Below are 18,283 nucleotides of genomic sequence, written 5' to 3'. Positions count from 1 at the left end.
TCACTGCAGCACACGGATTTTCAAGCTGTGGCACGTGGGCTCCATTGCTCCACAGCATGTGGGATATTAGTTCTCTGACCAGGGATGGAAACTGCATCACCTGCGTTGCAGGGTGGGCTCTTAATCCCTGGACCACCAGGGAAGTTCCAATATGCTTTTAAAAAGATCTATATGAAGAAACTTTATTTTGAAATTTTTATAGGATATAGTTGATTTACAATGTTGTCTTAGTTTCAAGTATACAACCAAGTGAATTAGTTCTACATACACATTTATCCACCCTTTTTTAGATTATTTTCCCATATAGGTGATTACAGTGTATGGAGTAGACTTCCCTGTGCTATACAGTAGGTGCTTATTAGTTACTTATTTTATATATCAGTTCAGTTCAGTCACATAGTCCCGTCTGACTTTTTGCAACCCCATGGACCGCAGCACGCCAGGCTTCCCTGTGCATCACCAACTCCCCAAGCTTGCTCAAACTCATGTCCATCAAGTCGGTGATGCCATCCAACCGTCTCATCCTCTGTTGTCCCCTTCTCCTCCAGCCTTCAATCTTTTCCTAAAATCTGGGAAAGATTTTATATATAGTGGTGTGTACATGTCAATTCCAGGCTTCCAATTTATCCCTGCCCTCATGTTAAACCCTGGTAACCATGTTTGTTTTCTATATCTGTAACTCTATCCCTGAGCTTGTCTATCATAACACTTAACAAAATTTAGAATTATATGTATTTATATATAGTGGTTATTTGTTTCTATTTTCCTTGCCTTCTCTATCAGCATGTAAGCTCCATGTAGGCAAAAATCAAATCTGTTTGATCTATTCCTACAGACCTAATGTCACCCCCACAGAGTAAGCTCTGAGTGACTGAACAAATATATCTCATTTTTCTTTCCACATCATCACTGTAGAGATGGAAGCATCGTTGTTGGGTATGAAGTTGTTGGTTCCAGTGGCACATCTGAGCTCCTGTCGGGCATTGAGCAGATGGTTGAGAAAGCTAAGACATATCTGCGCCAGCTGTATACACTTGAAGAAAATTCTTTCAGAGTGTTCGGAGAAGGTAATGCTGAATTCTGTAGAATTAGGTTACCTGTATATGGGCTCAGATCCTCAGTCATGTGGGACTCTTTGTGCCCCAGTGGACTGTAGCCCGCCAGGTCCCTCTGTACATGGGATTTTCCAGGCAAGAATAATGGAATGGGCTGCCATTTCCTCCTCCAGGAGATCTTCCCAGAGCAAGGATTGAACCTGTATCTCCTTCGTCTCCTGTATCAGCAGGTGGATTCTTTATCACTGAGCCACCTGGGAAGCTCCAGGGAAGTAGGTTGTGGGAGCCTAATTAGTAGATTATGTATTGGAGATGTTCCCAAAACAGAATTGTTCTAAGACTGACTTTATCAAGCAGCTGTTCCCTCCCCCGCCCAACTCCCGCCAGGATGAAACTCAATTTCAGCTGACTATTTCAGACTATTTCAGACTCTTGCTCATGGGTGATCTGACCTCTTATTCTTAATGTAAATGTCATGCAAGACTGATTCACTGCAGGCTCTGTTGGAAATGACTCAGCAATAGTTTACTGGTGTCCATGTTGAAAGAGCCCTGGGGCTGATGACATTCCTAAATTATAATCCAAGGGACCCAGGAAAGAATGTTTGTTTTTTTTTTTTTCAGGTCTTTCACATACACAAACACACACAGAAATACACAGGCACACACACCCCACTTCATTTCTTCAAATGTTTGAAAAATTCTTTACATTCAATTTCAATCTCTCTTACCAAGATTTTTGCCACTTTCAACACCTATCTAACAAATATTTACTAAGTGTACAAAGAGCTTAGACACTTACGACAGAACAGTGGGGAAAAGAAACAAAAATCACAGCCCTTGTGGTTCTTTCTTCTCCCAGTCACGATCATGGTAAGAACCTATTATGAAGGGCCTGGTGCAAGGGGAGCTAAGTGGTTGGTCATGATGTGAGGGGAACAGAGTAGGACATGTCACCCCCAAATGGCAACTGCCTATCTTTTAACCTTATCATGCCTACTTTGTCCCATAGTATCTTGAAGCTTATCTGGTATTCTAGCATGCCCTTAAAGAGGGTAAATATTTTCTAGGAGCGATCACACCTTGGCTTGTTTTCAGTGAATACTTACTATTTGATAGCTCACTAAAAGTCAGATTGTTGGCCTAGACTACATACCTGGAGGGAAAGAGGGCCAGCCTTGGGGAGGGCAGAACATCAGGAAAGAAGAAAAGGGACTGATGGGGGTAAAGATGGGCATCAAAAATAAACTTCTTCTACTCCTGAATTTTGCCTAGGTTTGGCTCTGAAAATATGACTTCTAAAGCACTGCTATTAATACATAGTTGATAGAGAGTGTCAAGACATTCTTCTACTGTGTTTCTATTCTTTTCTCTATTTCTCTGTTTCTATTGTTTTCCAGCCCAGTGTAACAGCATTGCCTTTGGATTTGGGTCTGAGAATGACGAGTACACTCTTCCCTGCAGCCTCGGCTACATCGGAAACATCACAGTCAGGTGCCAACCCTCTGGGTGGCATATCCTTGAAGAGATGTGTGTGCTCTCTGAGCTGGAAGAACTGAAGAAGGTAAAACAAAAAAAAGGCATTTCCACTTTGCAGACTTGCCCTGCTTTTGAGTTTCACAGTGGGTGTCTCCAGTGAACCCTCCTGGGGGTAGGTAATATGTATCAGTTTGTCTCATTGGTCAGATGTCGGTGACGTCAGACCCTGGGAAACCCAGGAAGTGTAAGCATGAGTAGTGAGCCTAAGTGGCAGCTGAGAATGTCAGAAATGTCAGACTGGATGGTTTTCAGGGGAGGGTGCTGCAGAGGTGTGAATCAATGTGGTGGAGGGCTACTATAGATGGCAGAACAGCAACTAAATCCAGAAAGCCTGGGAATTAAAGATCTCAGTGAAGGTGTTAAGTCAGAAGCCATAACCTTAGTACAAGTGAAGAGGTACATGTGTTAGAAATGGGGGTAGGGAGTGGGTCAGCAAGAGGTGAACCATATAGAATGAGAGAACTGCAACGGCTCTCCAGGGCCATGCACCTTACCAATTTCCTTCTATAGACTGGAAAAGGAGAGAATAGGGGGCTCATGGTCCCTCAGGTAGCAACAATGTTGAACTAGAAATGTGGTCACTGGATTAGGGCTATGGCCTTCATATGATGCTCTCTTAGGAAGATTCAAGTACTTAAGACTTGATAAATAGAAAAATGGAAGCAAATGGTGAGGAGTTAAAACTCAGTTAAAAGGGACTCCAAGACCAGTTCACAGATATGGTCCTGCAAATAGACCTTCATAGTGAACAGGGCTTCAGTCCCAGCTAGAGACCCCACTTCAGAAGCAGAGAACCCCCCATGGTATTCACCAAGGGACTGTGGAAGCTTTACCCTCCGTTTCTGGACCTCAGGTTCTTATCTGTAAACTTGGGAGGGAGGTCGGAGCAGATGACTTCTGGGGCTTATCCTTATTCTTGCTGTCTTTGCTTCAGCTCTGGACATAAACCATAGCTGGGACTAGGCCACCCCAGGGTATAAGGACAAGCAGATCCCAGGTGCTCAGGCAGAGTACAGCTCTGTCAACTGAGAAGAGTAAAAATGAAAACAGGGATCTGGGTTCCTGGGTTGACAGGCTTTGAGTAAGGAGAATATCCCTTCTAGGTGCCTTCCAAATTAGCTCAGTGTTGTGGAAGCAGGTGGGAGCCTCAAGGAAAAAGTAAAACCCCAAATCCAGTGACCAAGTGTAGTCAAATCTCCACGTACATCCCTTTAAATCCTCTATAGCAGTGGTCCCTAACCTTTTTGGCACTAGGGACCGATTTGGAAGGCAGTTTTCTCATGAACTGGGAGGTAGAGGAATGGTTTCTGGGTGATTTAAGCACATTACTTTATTGTGCACTTTATTTCTATTATTATTACATCAGCTCCACCTCAGATCACCAGGCATTAGATTCTGGAGGTTGGGGACCCCTGCTCTACAGGGATTTCGCAGCATAGTAAACGGATATAACATTTAGTGCCAAGCAAACCATGCCTTTTCCACTTCCTAGCGGGGTACTGTTTGGAAAGTCACTGACTCTCACTTCAGGTTCTGTATAATTAGGGTAATAATTTATATAAAAATACTTTTTAATGAAACTCTTCAAATTTTAATTTCCTTAATCAAAATGAAAATAATCATGGTACCTCCTTTACAGGGTAGTGTAAGGAAAGCTGAAACTCCAATACTTGGGCCACCTCATGCGAAGAGTTAACTCATTGGAAAAGACTAATGCTGGGAGGGATTGGGGACAGGAGGAGAAGGGGACGACAGAGGATGAGATGGCTGGATGGCATCGCTGACTCGATGGACATGAGTTTGGGTAAACTCCGGGAGTTGATGATGGACAGGGAGGCCTGGCATGCTGCAATTCATGGGGTCGCAAAGAGTCGGACACGACTGAGCAACTGAACTGAACTGAACTGAACTGAAGGATTAAATCAAATCAGTGAATCCCCAGTAAAGCATTTAGAACAGTGTATGGAAAATAGCACTGAATGACAGCCACCGTAGTGTTAGTGTCATTGTTATATGATTATCCTAGGTTATCATGCACCATACAAATGTTAGTTATATGTGGCCATGAAACTGATATAAGTCTGATGAAGCACAAGCACTACATTGTTTCCTAGAAGGTAACTGTTTCTGTTCCTAGAATTCACGTGAGCTGGCCCGCAACAGTACTGACGCAGAGGCAGCTGTGTCGTCTCTGGTGCAGAAGCTTTCGATGGTCATCCAGCAAAGCCCATCAACCACAGCTGGGAACCTGGCTTCCGTGGTGTCAATTCTGGGCAATATCTCATCTCTGAGAAAAAGCTTCACGGTGTCCAATTCAACAATGGAGGTAAAGTCTGCGTGAGCTGGAACGGCTCACTTTAAATGCTCGATCGGGTAGGAGGAATGGCAGAAGCCCCAGTTGATGAGATGTTGTTGAAAAGGACCAAAGAGCCATGTAACAGTCTTTGTGTGAGCTTTGCTGCTTCCTTTGCAATGTATAAGAATCCCCAGGATTCAATTGTGTGTGTACAAAGTAAGAGGGAGCTGCCTCCAGGCAGGCCGCCTGGGTGGCACCTGGCTAAGGGAAAGGTGTAAGTCTCTGCCCTACATGACACTGAATGATACAGGTGCCAACTTTTTGATACTTAATATTGAGTCTGTAGTTTTTCCTTCCTGTGGCTATAAACTCTGACTCTAGTATATTATATTTAGTATATTTTAAGAACTCCATTTCTTGAGTGGGGAATTCATGATTTAGTTTGGATATTTTAAAATTAACTTTAAAAAGTCCTCAAATAAGACATGCTCACTATAAGATATGCAAATAAACAAAAAGAAAAATAAGTGATATGTAATCTTGTCACTCTAGAATGGCCAACTGCTTACATTGTAGGTGTTATCTCAGTGCCTAGAAGATTGACAAGGGACGCATAGCAGGTACTCAAGAACTATTTGTTAAATAGGTATCTTTCCAAAAATTTTGGATGTGTGCATTTTATATGTTAAAGCATATAATATTTTACAAAATTGGGTTTTATATTATGTATACTGTTACATAATCACACAATGGTCCTTAACTATATAAGGTGAACATTATATGTCAGAAGTGACATTAAATGTGAATAAGTTAAACTCCCTGAAACAAAGATGCTCAGATTTGTTTTTTTCAAAAAGTCTGACTATGTACTGTTAATGAGACCAAATAAAACAAAATGACACACAAAAAAAGCTAAAAATGAAATGAAGGGGAAAATAGAGCTGCAAACACAAACCAAAAGAAAGCAGAGATTGCTGAAAGCAGTAAAAGAAACCCACTATGGGATTTGAGCCAGGAGTCACAGAGGGCTCAGGGTGAGACTCAGCTAGAGTGACAGATGCCCACAGCAGATGCCTGGGGACCAGAGCTGTTAAGAGTGAGTGAGGGTCCTGGGGGAGAAAACATTGCCTTTCAGGGATGTTTGGAAAAGGAATGTCTTAAACTAAGAATGAAAAAAATAAATAAATAAATAAACTAAGAATGACCCTTAAAACCCACAACTCAATTCAAGGCTTCCTTGTTGCATGTCCAGGGTTTAAGAATTTTTGTTTTTTAGTTTCCTCTGTTAATGTCATAAATATACATGAATTAAAGCTTGAACATTTGTGACATGAATTTAGAACTTCTGATGTTAGCAAAATAAACATAATATGGGAAAGGAGTTACAAAGAACGTCTCACTCTTGGACCCTCAGCCTGAGGAGTCGTGCAGTCCTGTTTGCTATCTCAGAAGGAGAAAATGCACATTTTTCAGCCCCCATTGCAGCATTCTCCCCCTTCATGCCTAAACCCTGTTTGGCCTATGCATTCCTGGGAGGTGTTCACCCTGGAACTGACGTGATTCTGTGGATCTTTTTTCCTTAGCCCAAAGCTTTCCCTGTGTGGAGAACCATGCTATATTTCACTGCTAAGTTTTAATGTGTGATCCTTGATTGAGCCAATTCTCTGGGCAATTTTCTTGAGCTTAAGATTAATGACTATTCATCCACAGTCCTCTGACCAGTTTACTCAAAATCCAAATTAACTTTCATCCTTGTATTTTAGAATGTCATCAATATAGCTGATCACATCCTTAATTCAGCTTCGCTAACCAACTGGACAGTGTTACTGAAGAAAGAAAAGAATGCCAGTTCCCAGTTACTAGAATCACTGGAAAACATTAGCACTCTGGTACCTTCGACAGCTCTGCCTCTGCATTTTTCTCGAGACTTCATTAACTGGAAAGGGATTCCAGTATCTGCAAATCTCAGCAATCAAGGTTACAATTATGAAACTGAATTCCCCCCCCAAAATACCCCCAGTCCCATCACAGGCCATGTGTCTATTGGGCCAGGACAATTCAAGAAGCACCTTCCACATACTATCATCAGCATGACCTCCTTGACCCTGGGGAACATTCTACCCATTGCTGAAAATAAAAATGCTCAGGTTAATGGGCCCTTGATATCCATTATTATCCCAAACTCTTCCATCCATGAAATTTCCCTGACTTTTTCTAAGATGAAATTGAATCTGAGTCAACCTCAATGTGTGTTTTGGGATTTCAGTCATTTGCAGTGGACAGATACCGGCTGCCACCTAGAGAATGAAACTGCAAACTTGGTGACATGCCTTTGTACTCACCTGACCTCCTACTCCGTGCTGATGTCCTCTATTGTCCCTCCTGCCATCGTCCCCATTGTGAAATGGATCACCTTTGTGGGACTGGGGGTCTCCATCGGAAGTCTCATCTTATGCCTGACCATCCAAGGTCTGTTTTGGAAGCAGGTCAACAAAAACCAAACCTCACACAGCCGTCACATCTGCATAGTGAACATAGCTCTGTGCCTCCTGATTGCAGACGTCTGGTTTATTGTTGCTGCCACGGTGGACACAAACTCTGGCGTCTGCACAGCTGCCGTGTTCTTTGCACACCTTTTCTACCTCTCCTTGTTCTTCTGGATGCTTCTGCTCGGGTTCCTGCTGGCATATCGGGTGATCTTCGTGTTCCATCACATGGCCACACCTTTGATGGTGGCTGTCGGGTTCTGCTTGGGCTACGGGTGCCCTCTCATTATATCCATCGTCACCTTTCTGGTCACGCAGCCCAGCGATGGCTACAAAAGGAAGGATGCATGTTGGCTTAACTGGTCCGATGGGAGCAAGCCTCTCTTGGCCTTTGCGGTTCCTGCCCTGACTATTGTGGCTGTAAATTTGGTGGTGGTGCTATTAGTTCTCACGAAGCTCTGGAGGCCAGCTGTTGGAGAAAGGCTGGCCCAGGACAACAAGGCCACTGTCAAGCGCATAGGGAGGAGCCTCCTCGTCCTGACCCCTCTTCTGGGGCTCACCTGGGGTTTCGGCATAGTAACAATGGCGGACGGCCAGAATCTGTCTTGGCATGTTATTTTCGCATTTCTCAATGCATTCCAGGTAAGAACAATGAGAATAACCTATTGTATAGTCAGGTAACTGGAGTGAAGAGAATTGAGGATGGGAAGACCACTCTGGAGATGATCTCATCTCCCTGCCTCCAGCAGGACTATTACAAACAAAACCGCCTGCAACAGTGAACAGAATAAAAAGATCCATTTTTTTCCCCAATAGTAAATATTAGGCTTCTTCAGTAATCCATTCCAGTGTTTTAAATGTTTGAATTTGCGTAGCTAACACTCATCCCCCTTGCTGTTGACCCAGTCCTCTTTGTCTTGTGCTGATCTCTGTGAAGGCATACAGGGAAAGGGAAATAAATCTAGAATACTTTTGGAGTCTGAATGGTGTAAAGGAAGTCCCTAGTGTGCCACAGAGCAGTGCCTGGCCAACTGCAGGCAGCACTGTTTTTGTAAATAAAGTTTTATTGGACCACAGCCACACCAGTTCATTTGCATAGGGTCTGTGGCTGTTTCCCTTACATGGACAGAACTGAGCAGTTGTAAGAATCTGGATGACCTGCAAAACCAGAAATATTTACTCTCTGACTCTTTAAAGAAAAGGTTTGTGGACCTCTGCTGTCAAGCACGGGTTTTACACGCCATGATCAAGGAGTGTTCAGCAAGTAGGCGGGCAAAGTATTCCTTAGATTTGGAGAATCTGGAAGAGAGCCCTCAATCCTGGTTCAAGGAACATTGGCTGGGTCTCTTAACGCTGAACAATGTCTCAGGGTAGTGGCGGTTAAATGTTTGTAGGCTCATATATGTCGTGTTATCCAACTGTGTGACTGCTAACAAGTCATTTAATTTTTCTATCCTCAATTCTTTTATCTGGTAAGTAAAGTGAAGTGAAGTCGCTCAGTCGTGTCTGACTCTGCAACCCCATGGACTCTAGCCCACCAGGCTCCTTGGTCCATGGGATTTTCCAGGCATGAATACTGGAGTGGGTTTTCATTTCCTTCTCCAGGGGATCTTCCCAACCCAGGGATCGAACCCAGGTCTCCTGCACTGTAGGCAGACACTTAACCGTCTGAGCTACCAGGAAAGCCCCTGGTAAACAGGGATAATATTATCATCTGTGTGCTCTGGTGCTGGTGCTGAGTTGTGTCCAGCTCTTGAGACCCTGTGGACTGTAGCCTGCCAGTCTCCTCTGTCCATGGGATTCTCCAGGTGAGAATACTGGAGTAGGTTGCCATTTCCTACTCCAGGGGGTCTTCCCCACCCAGGGATGGAACCCAGGTCTCCTATGTCTCCTGAATGGGCAGGTGGATTGTTTACCACTCTGCCACCTGGGAAACCCAATTATTACCTGTATCTTAGAGTAAATACGAGGGTTCAGTGAGATCATTCAGCATTTAGCACTGTGCCTGGCACAGAGTAAGTGGTCAGTAAAGGCCTCCAGAAAGCAGTTGGTTCTCCACCTACTTCAGCAAACCAGGATATGTTTAGTGGTGGCACAAGGACTGTCATGGAGAGCACACACCTCATGGTGACAGGGTTAGGGAGCTTTCGTCCAGGGCCCTTGGTGACGTGCTGTCTGAACAGGCAGCAGCTGAGGGTGCTCCAACCAGGAGGAGGACTTCAGGGTCCAAGAAAGACGCTGCCGAGGATTCCCCAGGGGCTGGACTTCATGGGAAGCGTGCTGATACAGTCAATTTCCTCCACTTGGCCTTGGACTTCAGAGCCGGCTGACATCATAAGATGCTGAGTTGGCATTTCTTTAATGTCTAAAAAGACACAAAAGCAAATGGAAGTTCTTTATTTGGGGTTTAGGATGACACAAAGGGGAACATGAAGCTCCATGTGTGTTTCAAACTTTATTTACTCAATAATTTAATTAGCAACAACAACAAAAATGTTTGAGTACTTTGTGTTAATTCAGGCACTGTGGAGGTTTCATCGTATCCTTGTTTTCAGGGAACCCACAGCCAATAGGGGGACAGACAAGGAAATAATTTCAATGTTGGAGAATAGAATAGAATAGTAATAATATGAAAACTTTCTTTTCTGGAAATGGAAGAGATAATACATGTGCTTTATTCCTTCATTTAAAGGGTCTTTTCATCTTGTGTTTTGGAATTCTCTTGGATAGTAAGGTATGTGTATTCATTTCTCTCTTCCTCCTTTAACCCAGGAATCTAATCCCTTCCCTTCAGTTCTAAGGTCCTTATTCATATATATAAGAGGTTAGACCATGAAAAACTTTTTTTTCATAAAAAAGTTCTATAATTTTACAAAAGGCAGGTTCAGTCAGCATACAAAGAAACTGAACACTCTTTGCTGATAATGGAGCTATAGTGAATCAACCACAGCATATAATGTGACCACTGTAGAAAAAAGGGGGAAACTTGATTTTACTTTCAAATTTTGACTTGGCATAATTAGCCTGCAAAAAAACTTTCCATATGCTGGAAAAGCCTATTTATTTCTATGTTTCTAAAATTTAATATAGTAAATATTTTGTAGCCTCTAACATGAAATAGAATTCTTAATGAAGGATGACTAATGCAAGTAAAAGATAGTAGAAAAAAACTTATACTACTTTTATTATTTTTCCAAGCTTTTAGCAATTCTGCCGAGAGAAGTAAAGATAGTAAGTTAATAAATGTAGCCTTTGTTTCAATAAGAAGATAAGGATATTTTATAATTATTATAATTGTTGTTGTACATGCCCCCAAATCCCTGTTTACAAAGAAGTAATTTACTTTCTTCTGGATTGGAAGGAAATAATTAAATAAAAATAAATAATTCCGTGGTTTTCACCATTTAGTCAGTGAGGAGACTCTTCACTTCAAAGATAAACTTCAAGTCAGCAATTATTGCCAATTACTAATGTCTAGAATCTGAATTATTATAGCTTTTGGTACTGTTATTTTTTGTTTCATTCTAGATTTTTTTATAAGAAAAGACATAAAAGAAAAATCCTTTCATCAGGTCCCTATGCTTATAGTCTATTAAATACCGCTGGGAAATACTATTACTAAATAACAATTTTACTAGTTTTGTATTTGATATGTCTATGTATGACTGCATATGGGTAGCTCCTCAATATATCTTTTTTGCCCTATAGCTGCGACAGCTGCTGCTCAACAAGTTGTCTCCTTTAAGCTGTTGGGACCAGACATCAAAGGTAATTATCTCCTGCTACCATGGAGGCAATTTGTGAAGTTCTGTACTTTTTACACAGTCCCACAACAGGCCCAGTTTTGTGTAAACCCACTTAAGTTTCTGTTGCCATTATATTCCTGGTATCTGGCATGATGTCCAGCAAACAGTTAATATTCACCAGAAAGTTTTTCAGTGAGTGAGTGAATGAATGAATTCAAATGTGTGGAAAGCTTCAAAGATGCTCAGGCATGGGGGTCTGCAGTGTTCTTGTGAGCAAATTCATTTGAAGCATATCACTTGCTGTAGTCTGACTTGTTTTCCAACATCTAGAATCAGTAGGGTCCTTTTCTCTGCCTAACTTTCTGCCTAATCTCCTGTAGACCTGTTTTCCTTCTCCAGAAAAGCAGAGTGGAAAGTCTTCATTAACTTCTAATATAAAAAATTCTCTCTTTGAATTTTCTCTCTTATGCTGGTATAACAAACTTTGTCCCTTGCAGTTTTAGCTCTTTAGTCCACAAACTGCCAAGTTTGTATGGAGACAGGATTTCTGTTTTCATTCTTTGCCACAAAAGTGCAAGCCATGTAAGGAACCGTATAGTTAGAAACAAAAGTACTTGCCTCCCTATTTTGTATTTTTGACATTACCTCATACTTTTATCTTTCAGTAAGACATGGAGGGTCTTTCAGAAAGGATTCTAAAGTAGAAATTTCTGTGTCTGATAAAAATCAACTGACCTAAGTGTGTGAAAAAAATACATAGATATTTAGAGGGTTTTTTTTTTTTAATATGGGATAATATAAACTTTTGAAATAAAGAAACAGTGAGGCAATCCCATCACTTCATGGCAAATAGATGGGGAAACAGTGTCAGGCTTTATTTTTGGGGCTCCAAAATCATTGCAGATGGTTATTGCAGCCATGAAATTAAAAGATGCTTACTCCCTGGAAGGAAAGTTATGACCAACCTAGATAGCATATTCAAAAGCAGAGGCATTACTTTGCCAACAAAGGTCCATCTAGTCAAGGCTATGGTTTTTCCAGTGGTCACGTATGGATGTGAGAGTTGGACTGTGAAGAAAGCTGAGCGCCGAAGAATTGATGTTTTTGAACTGTGGTGTTGGAGAAGACTCTTGAGAGTCCCTTGGACTGCAAGGAGATCCAACCAGTCCATTCTGAAGGAGATCAGCCCTGGGTGTTCTTTGAAAGGAATGATGCTGAAGCTGAAACTCCAGTACTTTGGCCACCTCATGTGAAGAGCTGACTCATTGGAAAAGACTCTGATGCTGGGAGGGATTGGGGGCAGGAGGAGAAGGGGACGACAGAGGATGAGATGGCTGGATGGCATCACTGACTCGATGGACGTGAGTCTGAGTGAACTCCGGGAGTTGGTGATGGACAGGGAGGCCTGGCGTGCTGCAATTCATGAGGTCACAAAGAGTCGGACACGACTGAGTGGCTGAACTGAACTGAACTGAACTGAGGCAATTAGTTTCTGGCATTAAAGTAACTTTCCTAGGTCTGCATTTCATTGGAGAGTGCTGTGAATTAGGATCCATGACTCAGGAATTGAGAGACCTGCTCTGTATTTCTGACTCTGTAGCCAACTGATTGTGTGATCATAGGAAAGTCACTTAGTACATTTTGGTCTCATATTCTCAAACTGTAAAAATTCAGTGTTGGACTAGTTGCTCAAAGCAGAAGTTCTAATGCTCTGTGATTTTAATTGTATGTCTTGATAATTGTATTGTCTTGAAGAACTAACATGCCTTGAGCCAGAAAATGTGAAATTAATGAATCATCCTCTGCTATTAAGAAAAGAAGGTTCATTATTAGAGAAATACAAATCAAAACTACAATGACGTACCATCTCACACCAGACAGAATGGCCATCATTGAAAAATCTGCAAACAATAAATGCTGGAGAAGGTGTAGAGAAAAGGGAATTCTCTTGCACTATCGGTCAGAATGTAAATTAATACTGTGGAGAACAGTATGGAGATTCCTTTAAAAACTAAGAATAAAACTACCATGGCTTCCACGGTAGCTCAAACTAAAAAATTTGCCTGCCAATATGGGACATCCAGGTTCCATCCTTGGGTCAGAAAGATCCACTGGAGAAGGGAATGGCAACCCACTCCAGTATTCTTGCCTGGAGAATGCCATGGACAGAGGAACCTGGCATGCTATACTCCATGGGGTCACAAAGAGTCAGATACGACTAAGTGACTAACACTTACACTTTTCTAAACTACCATATGACTGAACAATCCCACTAGTGAGCTGAGAAAACCATAATTGAAAAAGACAAATGTACCCCAAAGTTCATCGCAGGACTATTTACAATACCTAGGACATGGAAGCAATCTAGATGTCAATCAACAGATGAGTGGATAAAAAACATGTGGTACATAGGTACAATGGATTATTCAGTCAGTTCAGTTGCTCAGTTGTGTCCGACTCTTTGCAACCCCATGGACTACAGCACGCCAGGCCTCCATGTCCATCACCAACTTCTGGAATTTACTCAAACTCACGTCCACTGAGTCAGTGATGCCATCCAACCATCTCATCCTCTGTCGTCCCCTTCTCCTCCTGCTCTCAATCTTTCCCAGCATCAGAGTCTTTTCGAATGAGTCAGTTCTTTGCATCCGGTGGCCTAAGTATTGGAGTTTCAGCTTCAACATCAGTCCTTCCAATGAATATTCAGGACTGATTTCCTTTAGGATGGACTGGTTGGATCTCCTTGCAGTCCAAGGGACTCTCAAGAGTCTTCAACACCACAGTTCAAAAGCATCAATTCTTCGGCACTCAGCTTTCTTTATAGTCCAGCTCTCACATCCATACATGACCACTGGAAAAACCATAGCCTTGACTAGATAGATGGACCTTTGTTGGCAAAGTAATGTCTCTGTTTTTTAATATGCTGTCTATGTTGGTCATAACTTTTCTTCCAAGGAGTAAGCGTCTTTTAATTTCATGGCTGCAGTCACCATCACAATGTCACAGTGGAATATTTTTCAGCCAGAAAAGGAATATGTTTGAGTCAGTTCTAATGAGGTGGATGAACCTAGAGCCTATTACACAGAGTGAAGTAAGTCAGAAAGAGAAAAACAAATATCAAATATTAACACATATATATGGAATCTAGGAAGATGGTACTGATGAATCTATTTTCAGGGCAGTGATGGAGTCATAGATGTAGAGAACAGACTTATAGACACAGTGGGGGAAGGAGAGGGTGGGGTGAATTGAGACAGTAGCCTTGAAACATACACATTGCCGTATGTAAAATAGAAAGCCAGAGGAAATTTGCTGTATGATACAGGGAGCCCAAACGCAGTGCTCTGTGACAAGCTAGAGGGGTGGGATGGAGTGGGAGGGAGGCTCAAGAAGGAGGAGACATGTGTATGTTATGTATACCCATGGATGATTTCAGGTTGATGTATGGCAAAAAACAACACAGTATTTTATAATATATCCTCCAATTATCCTCAAATCAAAAGTAAGTTAAAAAAAAGAAAAGGAAGGAGTTATAGACTGTGTGACTGCATTAAAGACAATCCTTTAGTAAAGTAAGACAGGACACCCCCACCCTACAAAGCAGGGAGTCAGAATTTTCCTCATTGGATAATCAAAGAAAGAAAAACATTCAAAAGTAGAATAAAGCAAACCCCAAAGTAAAGATTCCCAACAGTGTTTTTTTCTCCCTGTTTCTAATATAAAATGTTCACTTTTCAGAAGGCAGCCATGGTCAGTGAGGGCTTTGCATCTTCTCCATTTGTATTCCTCCAGTTTCACTTTCTGGAGAAGGCAATGGCAATGCACTCCAGTATCTCTTGCCTGGAAAATCTCATGGATGGAGGAGCCTGGTGGGCTGCCGTCTATGGGGTCGTACAGAATCAGACATGGCTGAAGCGACTTAGCAGCAGCAGCAGTTTCACTTTAAAATTAGGTGACAAAAATAAGATTTTTGTCTTCTGAGTAGGTGACAAAAATGAGATTTTCATCTTCTAAGAACATTTGGTAGAAGAAAAGATGAGCATTTGTAATTTTTTGAGGGAATCTGAATAAATAAGGAAGCACGTGAAAGAATACTTTGAATGCCTAAGTAACTTGGTTTCCTTTGGTGCAGCAGAAGTTATCAGATTCATCTGTCACACTCAGATTCGAAAAGCCTTTCAACCCATTCCAGCAGAAAGGTGAGTAAAAACAGACCAACGTTTCCAAAGGGTAGGAAGAAAGAATATGCATCTGTCATGGGTAATTCACTTTAGATTCTGATCAAAATTCTTTGAATTTCAGATAAAGTTCAAGTGTCTTAACTTGAAAAAGCATTTCCCACCCCAAATGCTCAATGTGCTCATCCAAAAGCTTTGGGTCCTACTATCACTGCCACCAACCAGTCTGAGGGCTTTTGTGGGCAGCCCTGGGGGATAATATGTTATTTGTGTAATTAAAGGTCTTAGGGTTAAAATAAAGGAATGCGGAGCTATACATGACAAAAGTTGCACCAAAATCAGCCTGAGGGCCTTTAATAAATTTTTTTACCTTTTTGGACATTGATTCCTCATCAGTAAAATGAAAAACTAAGAGACCACTAAGGTTCCTTCCAGCAGTAACATTCAGTGGTCTCAAACCTTTATCTCATCCCCCAGGATCTGAAAATGTGGGGTTTCTCTTCTCAAATGAGAGAAATATGAGAGATGTAAGCTTACAAGCATTAATAAAATGCTGTCTACCCTAAGTTGTTCATGAGACTGTCCAGAATTGTAAAGAATTGCATAGGCTTACTCTAATTTTGATCTTAGCTTGTTCCAACATAACAGCAATAATTCTTATCCTCTTTTTCCTCTTTTAGGCTGCTATGTATTTTCATATACTAGCGAATCCTCACATGACATCATGCTAACTCAGTTTTCATCAGCTGAACAAAGCGGGGAATCCTAAAATCAAGGATAATTTTTTTTTTTTTTAGTAAATCGACACTCAGAGCTCAATGTCAGTGAAGACATGATATTCAATGGAATTTTCTGATTTAAAAATCTGGGAATAAAATAAAGAGCTTTTAGCAGCTTCATGACCACCATCTTTTATCTTCAATTAAATGGAGAGATTGACTTCTGTAAGGTTTGATTTAAAGGAATTGCTTCATAAATGTAGAAGATTAATTTTGTGTCAGAAATTTTGTCAGTTGTACTAGCTTCTCACTGCCACAAACTGTGGTTTCCTTTTTCATAAATTAGCATTATGCATGTGACATTTCCAGTTATCTGATTTGGAATAAGGAAATGTCATGAAATCACTTTAAATACATTGATGGACCATGTTTACTTTCTTATAAAAAAATCACTGGTGAAATTTCCTACAGAAAAGGCATTTTCTTCCTCAATTTCTAGTCAAATTTTATGCTTGTTAATTGTTTTTTAGATTCAGTCACTGAAGTTTGAAGGTTAATCAGAAGCAAAATGGAAAGTGTCCATTTCAGATAGCTTTGCAGCCCTGACTTAGAAACTATAACAATGTGAGTTTATATATATATAAATTATATATATATAAATTTATATATATTTATATATATATAAAATGCAGTATTTGTCAATTTACAAAGAACTTTCATCTGGTCCCCGTCCAGTGACGTGAGGTGTCTGGGCAGACAGAATGAAGGGATGAGGAAATTTAGGCTTGGACAGGTCAAGTGACTTCCCAAGCATTGCAATGATGCTAAAAGGGTATTGGGCACTTCTAGGACTTTGGTTCCTAGTCCATTTCTACAGCCTCCTAACAGCCTTGAAAATTACCTGCAATCCTAATCAAGCCTTGTGAGGTTAAGTTCTTCATTTCTTCCTCCCAGAATTCTCTCTGTGTCAGAGGCAAAGTGAGAGAGAGTTTGATTGTCGGTGTTCGGGAAAACCGTAAAGCACCCGGGTGTTCTTTCATAATACAGCAGGCATTTACTGGAAGTTACATACATGTATAGTTGGTGCTACTTTTGGATGAGATAACAAGGCAGCAAGTGAAGACCCTCTAGGACGTGACATTTCCCTTCCATACTGCCATCACTTTGGGCTCACCTGAATTTCAGCCCTGACCACAGGGCCCAGAAGAACTAAGCCCTTTGATTCATCCTTGCTTCCAGAGTTTCCTAAAAAGTCTGCAGCGGTATTTCTTAAAGCAAGTATCCGCTCCTTTCAGCAGCAGTAGCGATGATAATGATGCTGACGGTGATGGTAAGAAATTAAAAAAGAAGACACAAGATTTATATGCACTCACGATGTGTCAGGCTCTACTCTGTATTTATTTTTTATTTATTTATTTTAAATAACTTTTTAATTTTGTGTTGGGATGGAGCCAATTAAAAAATAATGTCATGACAGTTTCAGGTGAACAGCAAAGGGACTCAGCCATACATATACATGTATCTGTTTTGTGTTTATTATCTCATGTAATCTTCACAATAAGTTTGAGAGGGAGGGATATTATTATCCCTGTTTTATAGCAGCTGAAACTAAGGCACAGAGAGGTGAGATCATGTGAGCAGGGCAACATGGATGGCAAATGGCTGTCCCAAGATAGAAGTTATAGAAGTTGAATTACAGTAAGAGAGGGGTTATGTAAGTCAGTCTAGCCAGATTGACGTTGTTTATTTAATTGTAATTAGAATCCTAGACTGCTTGGTCTGCAAGGGAGCTCAGGTCTCTTCTAGCCACTATTTTACACAGAGCCCTGATGTCCTAAGACCCAGCAGCTTGTGATTATGAAAGCAAATCATGTCCATATTTACGGCTATCTGTAGGAATATATTAGTCAGCTCAGACTGCTGTAATAGAACATCCCAGACTTGTGGTTTAGACAACTGAAATGTATTTTCTCATGGTCCTGGGGCTGGGAAGTCCAAGTTGAACGTGCCATCAGACTTGTCTTCTAGTAAGACTGCTCTTCTGTCTTGTCTGTGTCCTCACATGGCCTCTTCTTCATGCACATGCAAATAGAGCTCTCTGGTGTCTCCTCCTCTTCTTAAAAGGACACTGATCTTATCAGATTAGGGCTCCACCCTTATCAGCTGGTTCCACCTTAATTACTTCCCTACTAACCCTATCTCCAAGTAACCACATTGGAGGTTAGGGCTTCAACATAGGGATTTTGCAGGAACACTATTCAGTCC

General features: G+C 41.3%; 1 protein-coding gene across 5 annotated transcripts in view; it reads left to right on the top strand.

Moving 5' to 3' along the window:
- The window catches only part of ADGRF1 (adhesion G protein-coupled receptor F1), a 44,650-nt gene extending 28,447 nt beyond the window's left edge, over positions 1-16,203 (top strand). For 2 of the 5 annotated variants that reach the window (XM_059880299.1, XM_010818184.4), the window contains 8 exons: positions 916-1,067; positions 2,455-2,618; positions 4,731-4,919; positions 6,653-8,017; positions 10,068-10,109; positions 11,084-11,143; positions 15,254-15,320; positions 15,980-16,198. In XM_059880299.1, coding sequence (XP_059736282.1) covers positions 916-1,067; positions 2,455-2,618; positions 4,731-4,919; positions 6,653-8,017; positions 10,068-10,109; positions 11,084-11,143; positions 15,254-15,320; positions 15,980-16,068 — 2,128 coding nt within the window. In that variant the 3' untranslated portion in view covers positions 16,069-16,198. The other 3 variants (NM_001192327.1, XM_059880300.1, XM_059880301.1) reach the window with 3 other exon arrangements.
- The last annotated feature ends 2,080 nt before the right edge of the window (positions 16,204-18,283 follow it).

This window comes from Bos taurus, chromosome 23 (assembly GCF_002263795.3).
Source record: "Bos taurus isolate L1 Dominette 01449 registration number 42190680 breed Hereford chromosome 23, ARS-UCD2.0, whole genome shotgun sequence".
Classification (NCBI taxonomy): domain Eukaryota; kingdom Metazoa; phylum Chordata; class Mammalia; order Artiodactyla; family Bovidae; genus Bos; species Bos taurus.
Note: the sequence above shows the minus strand (reverse complement) of the source record. Positions and strands in the feature narration are given on the sequence as shown.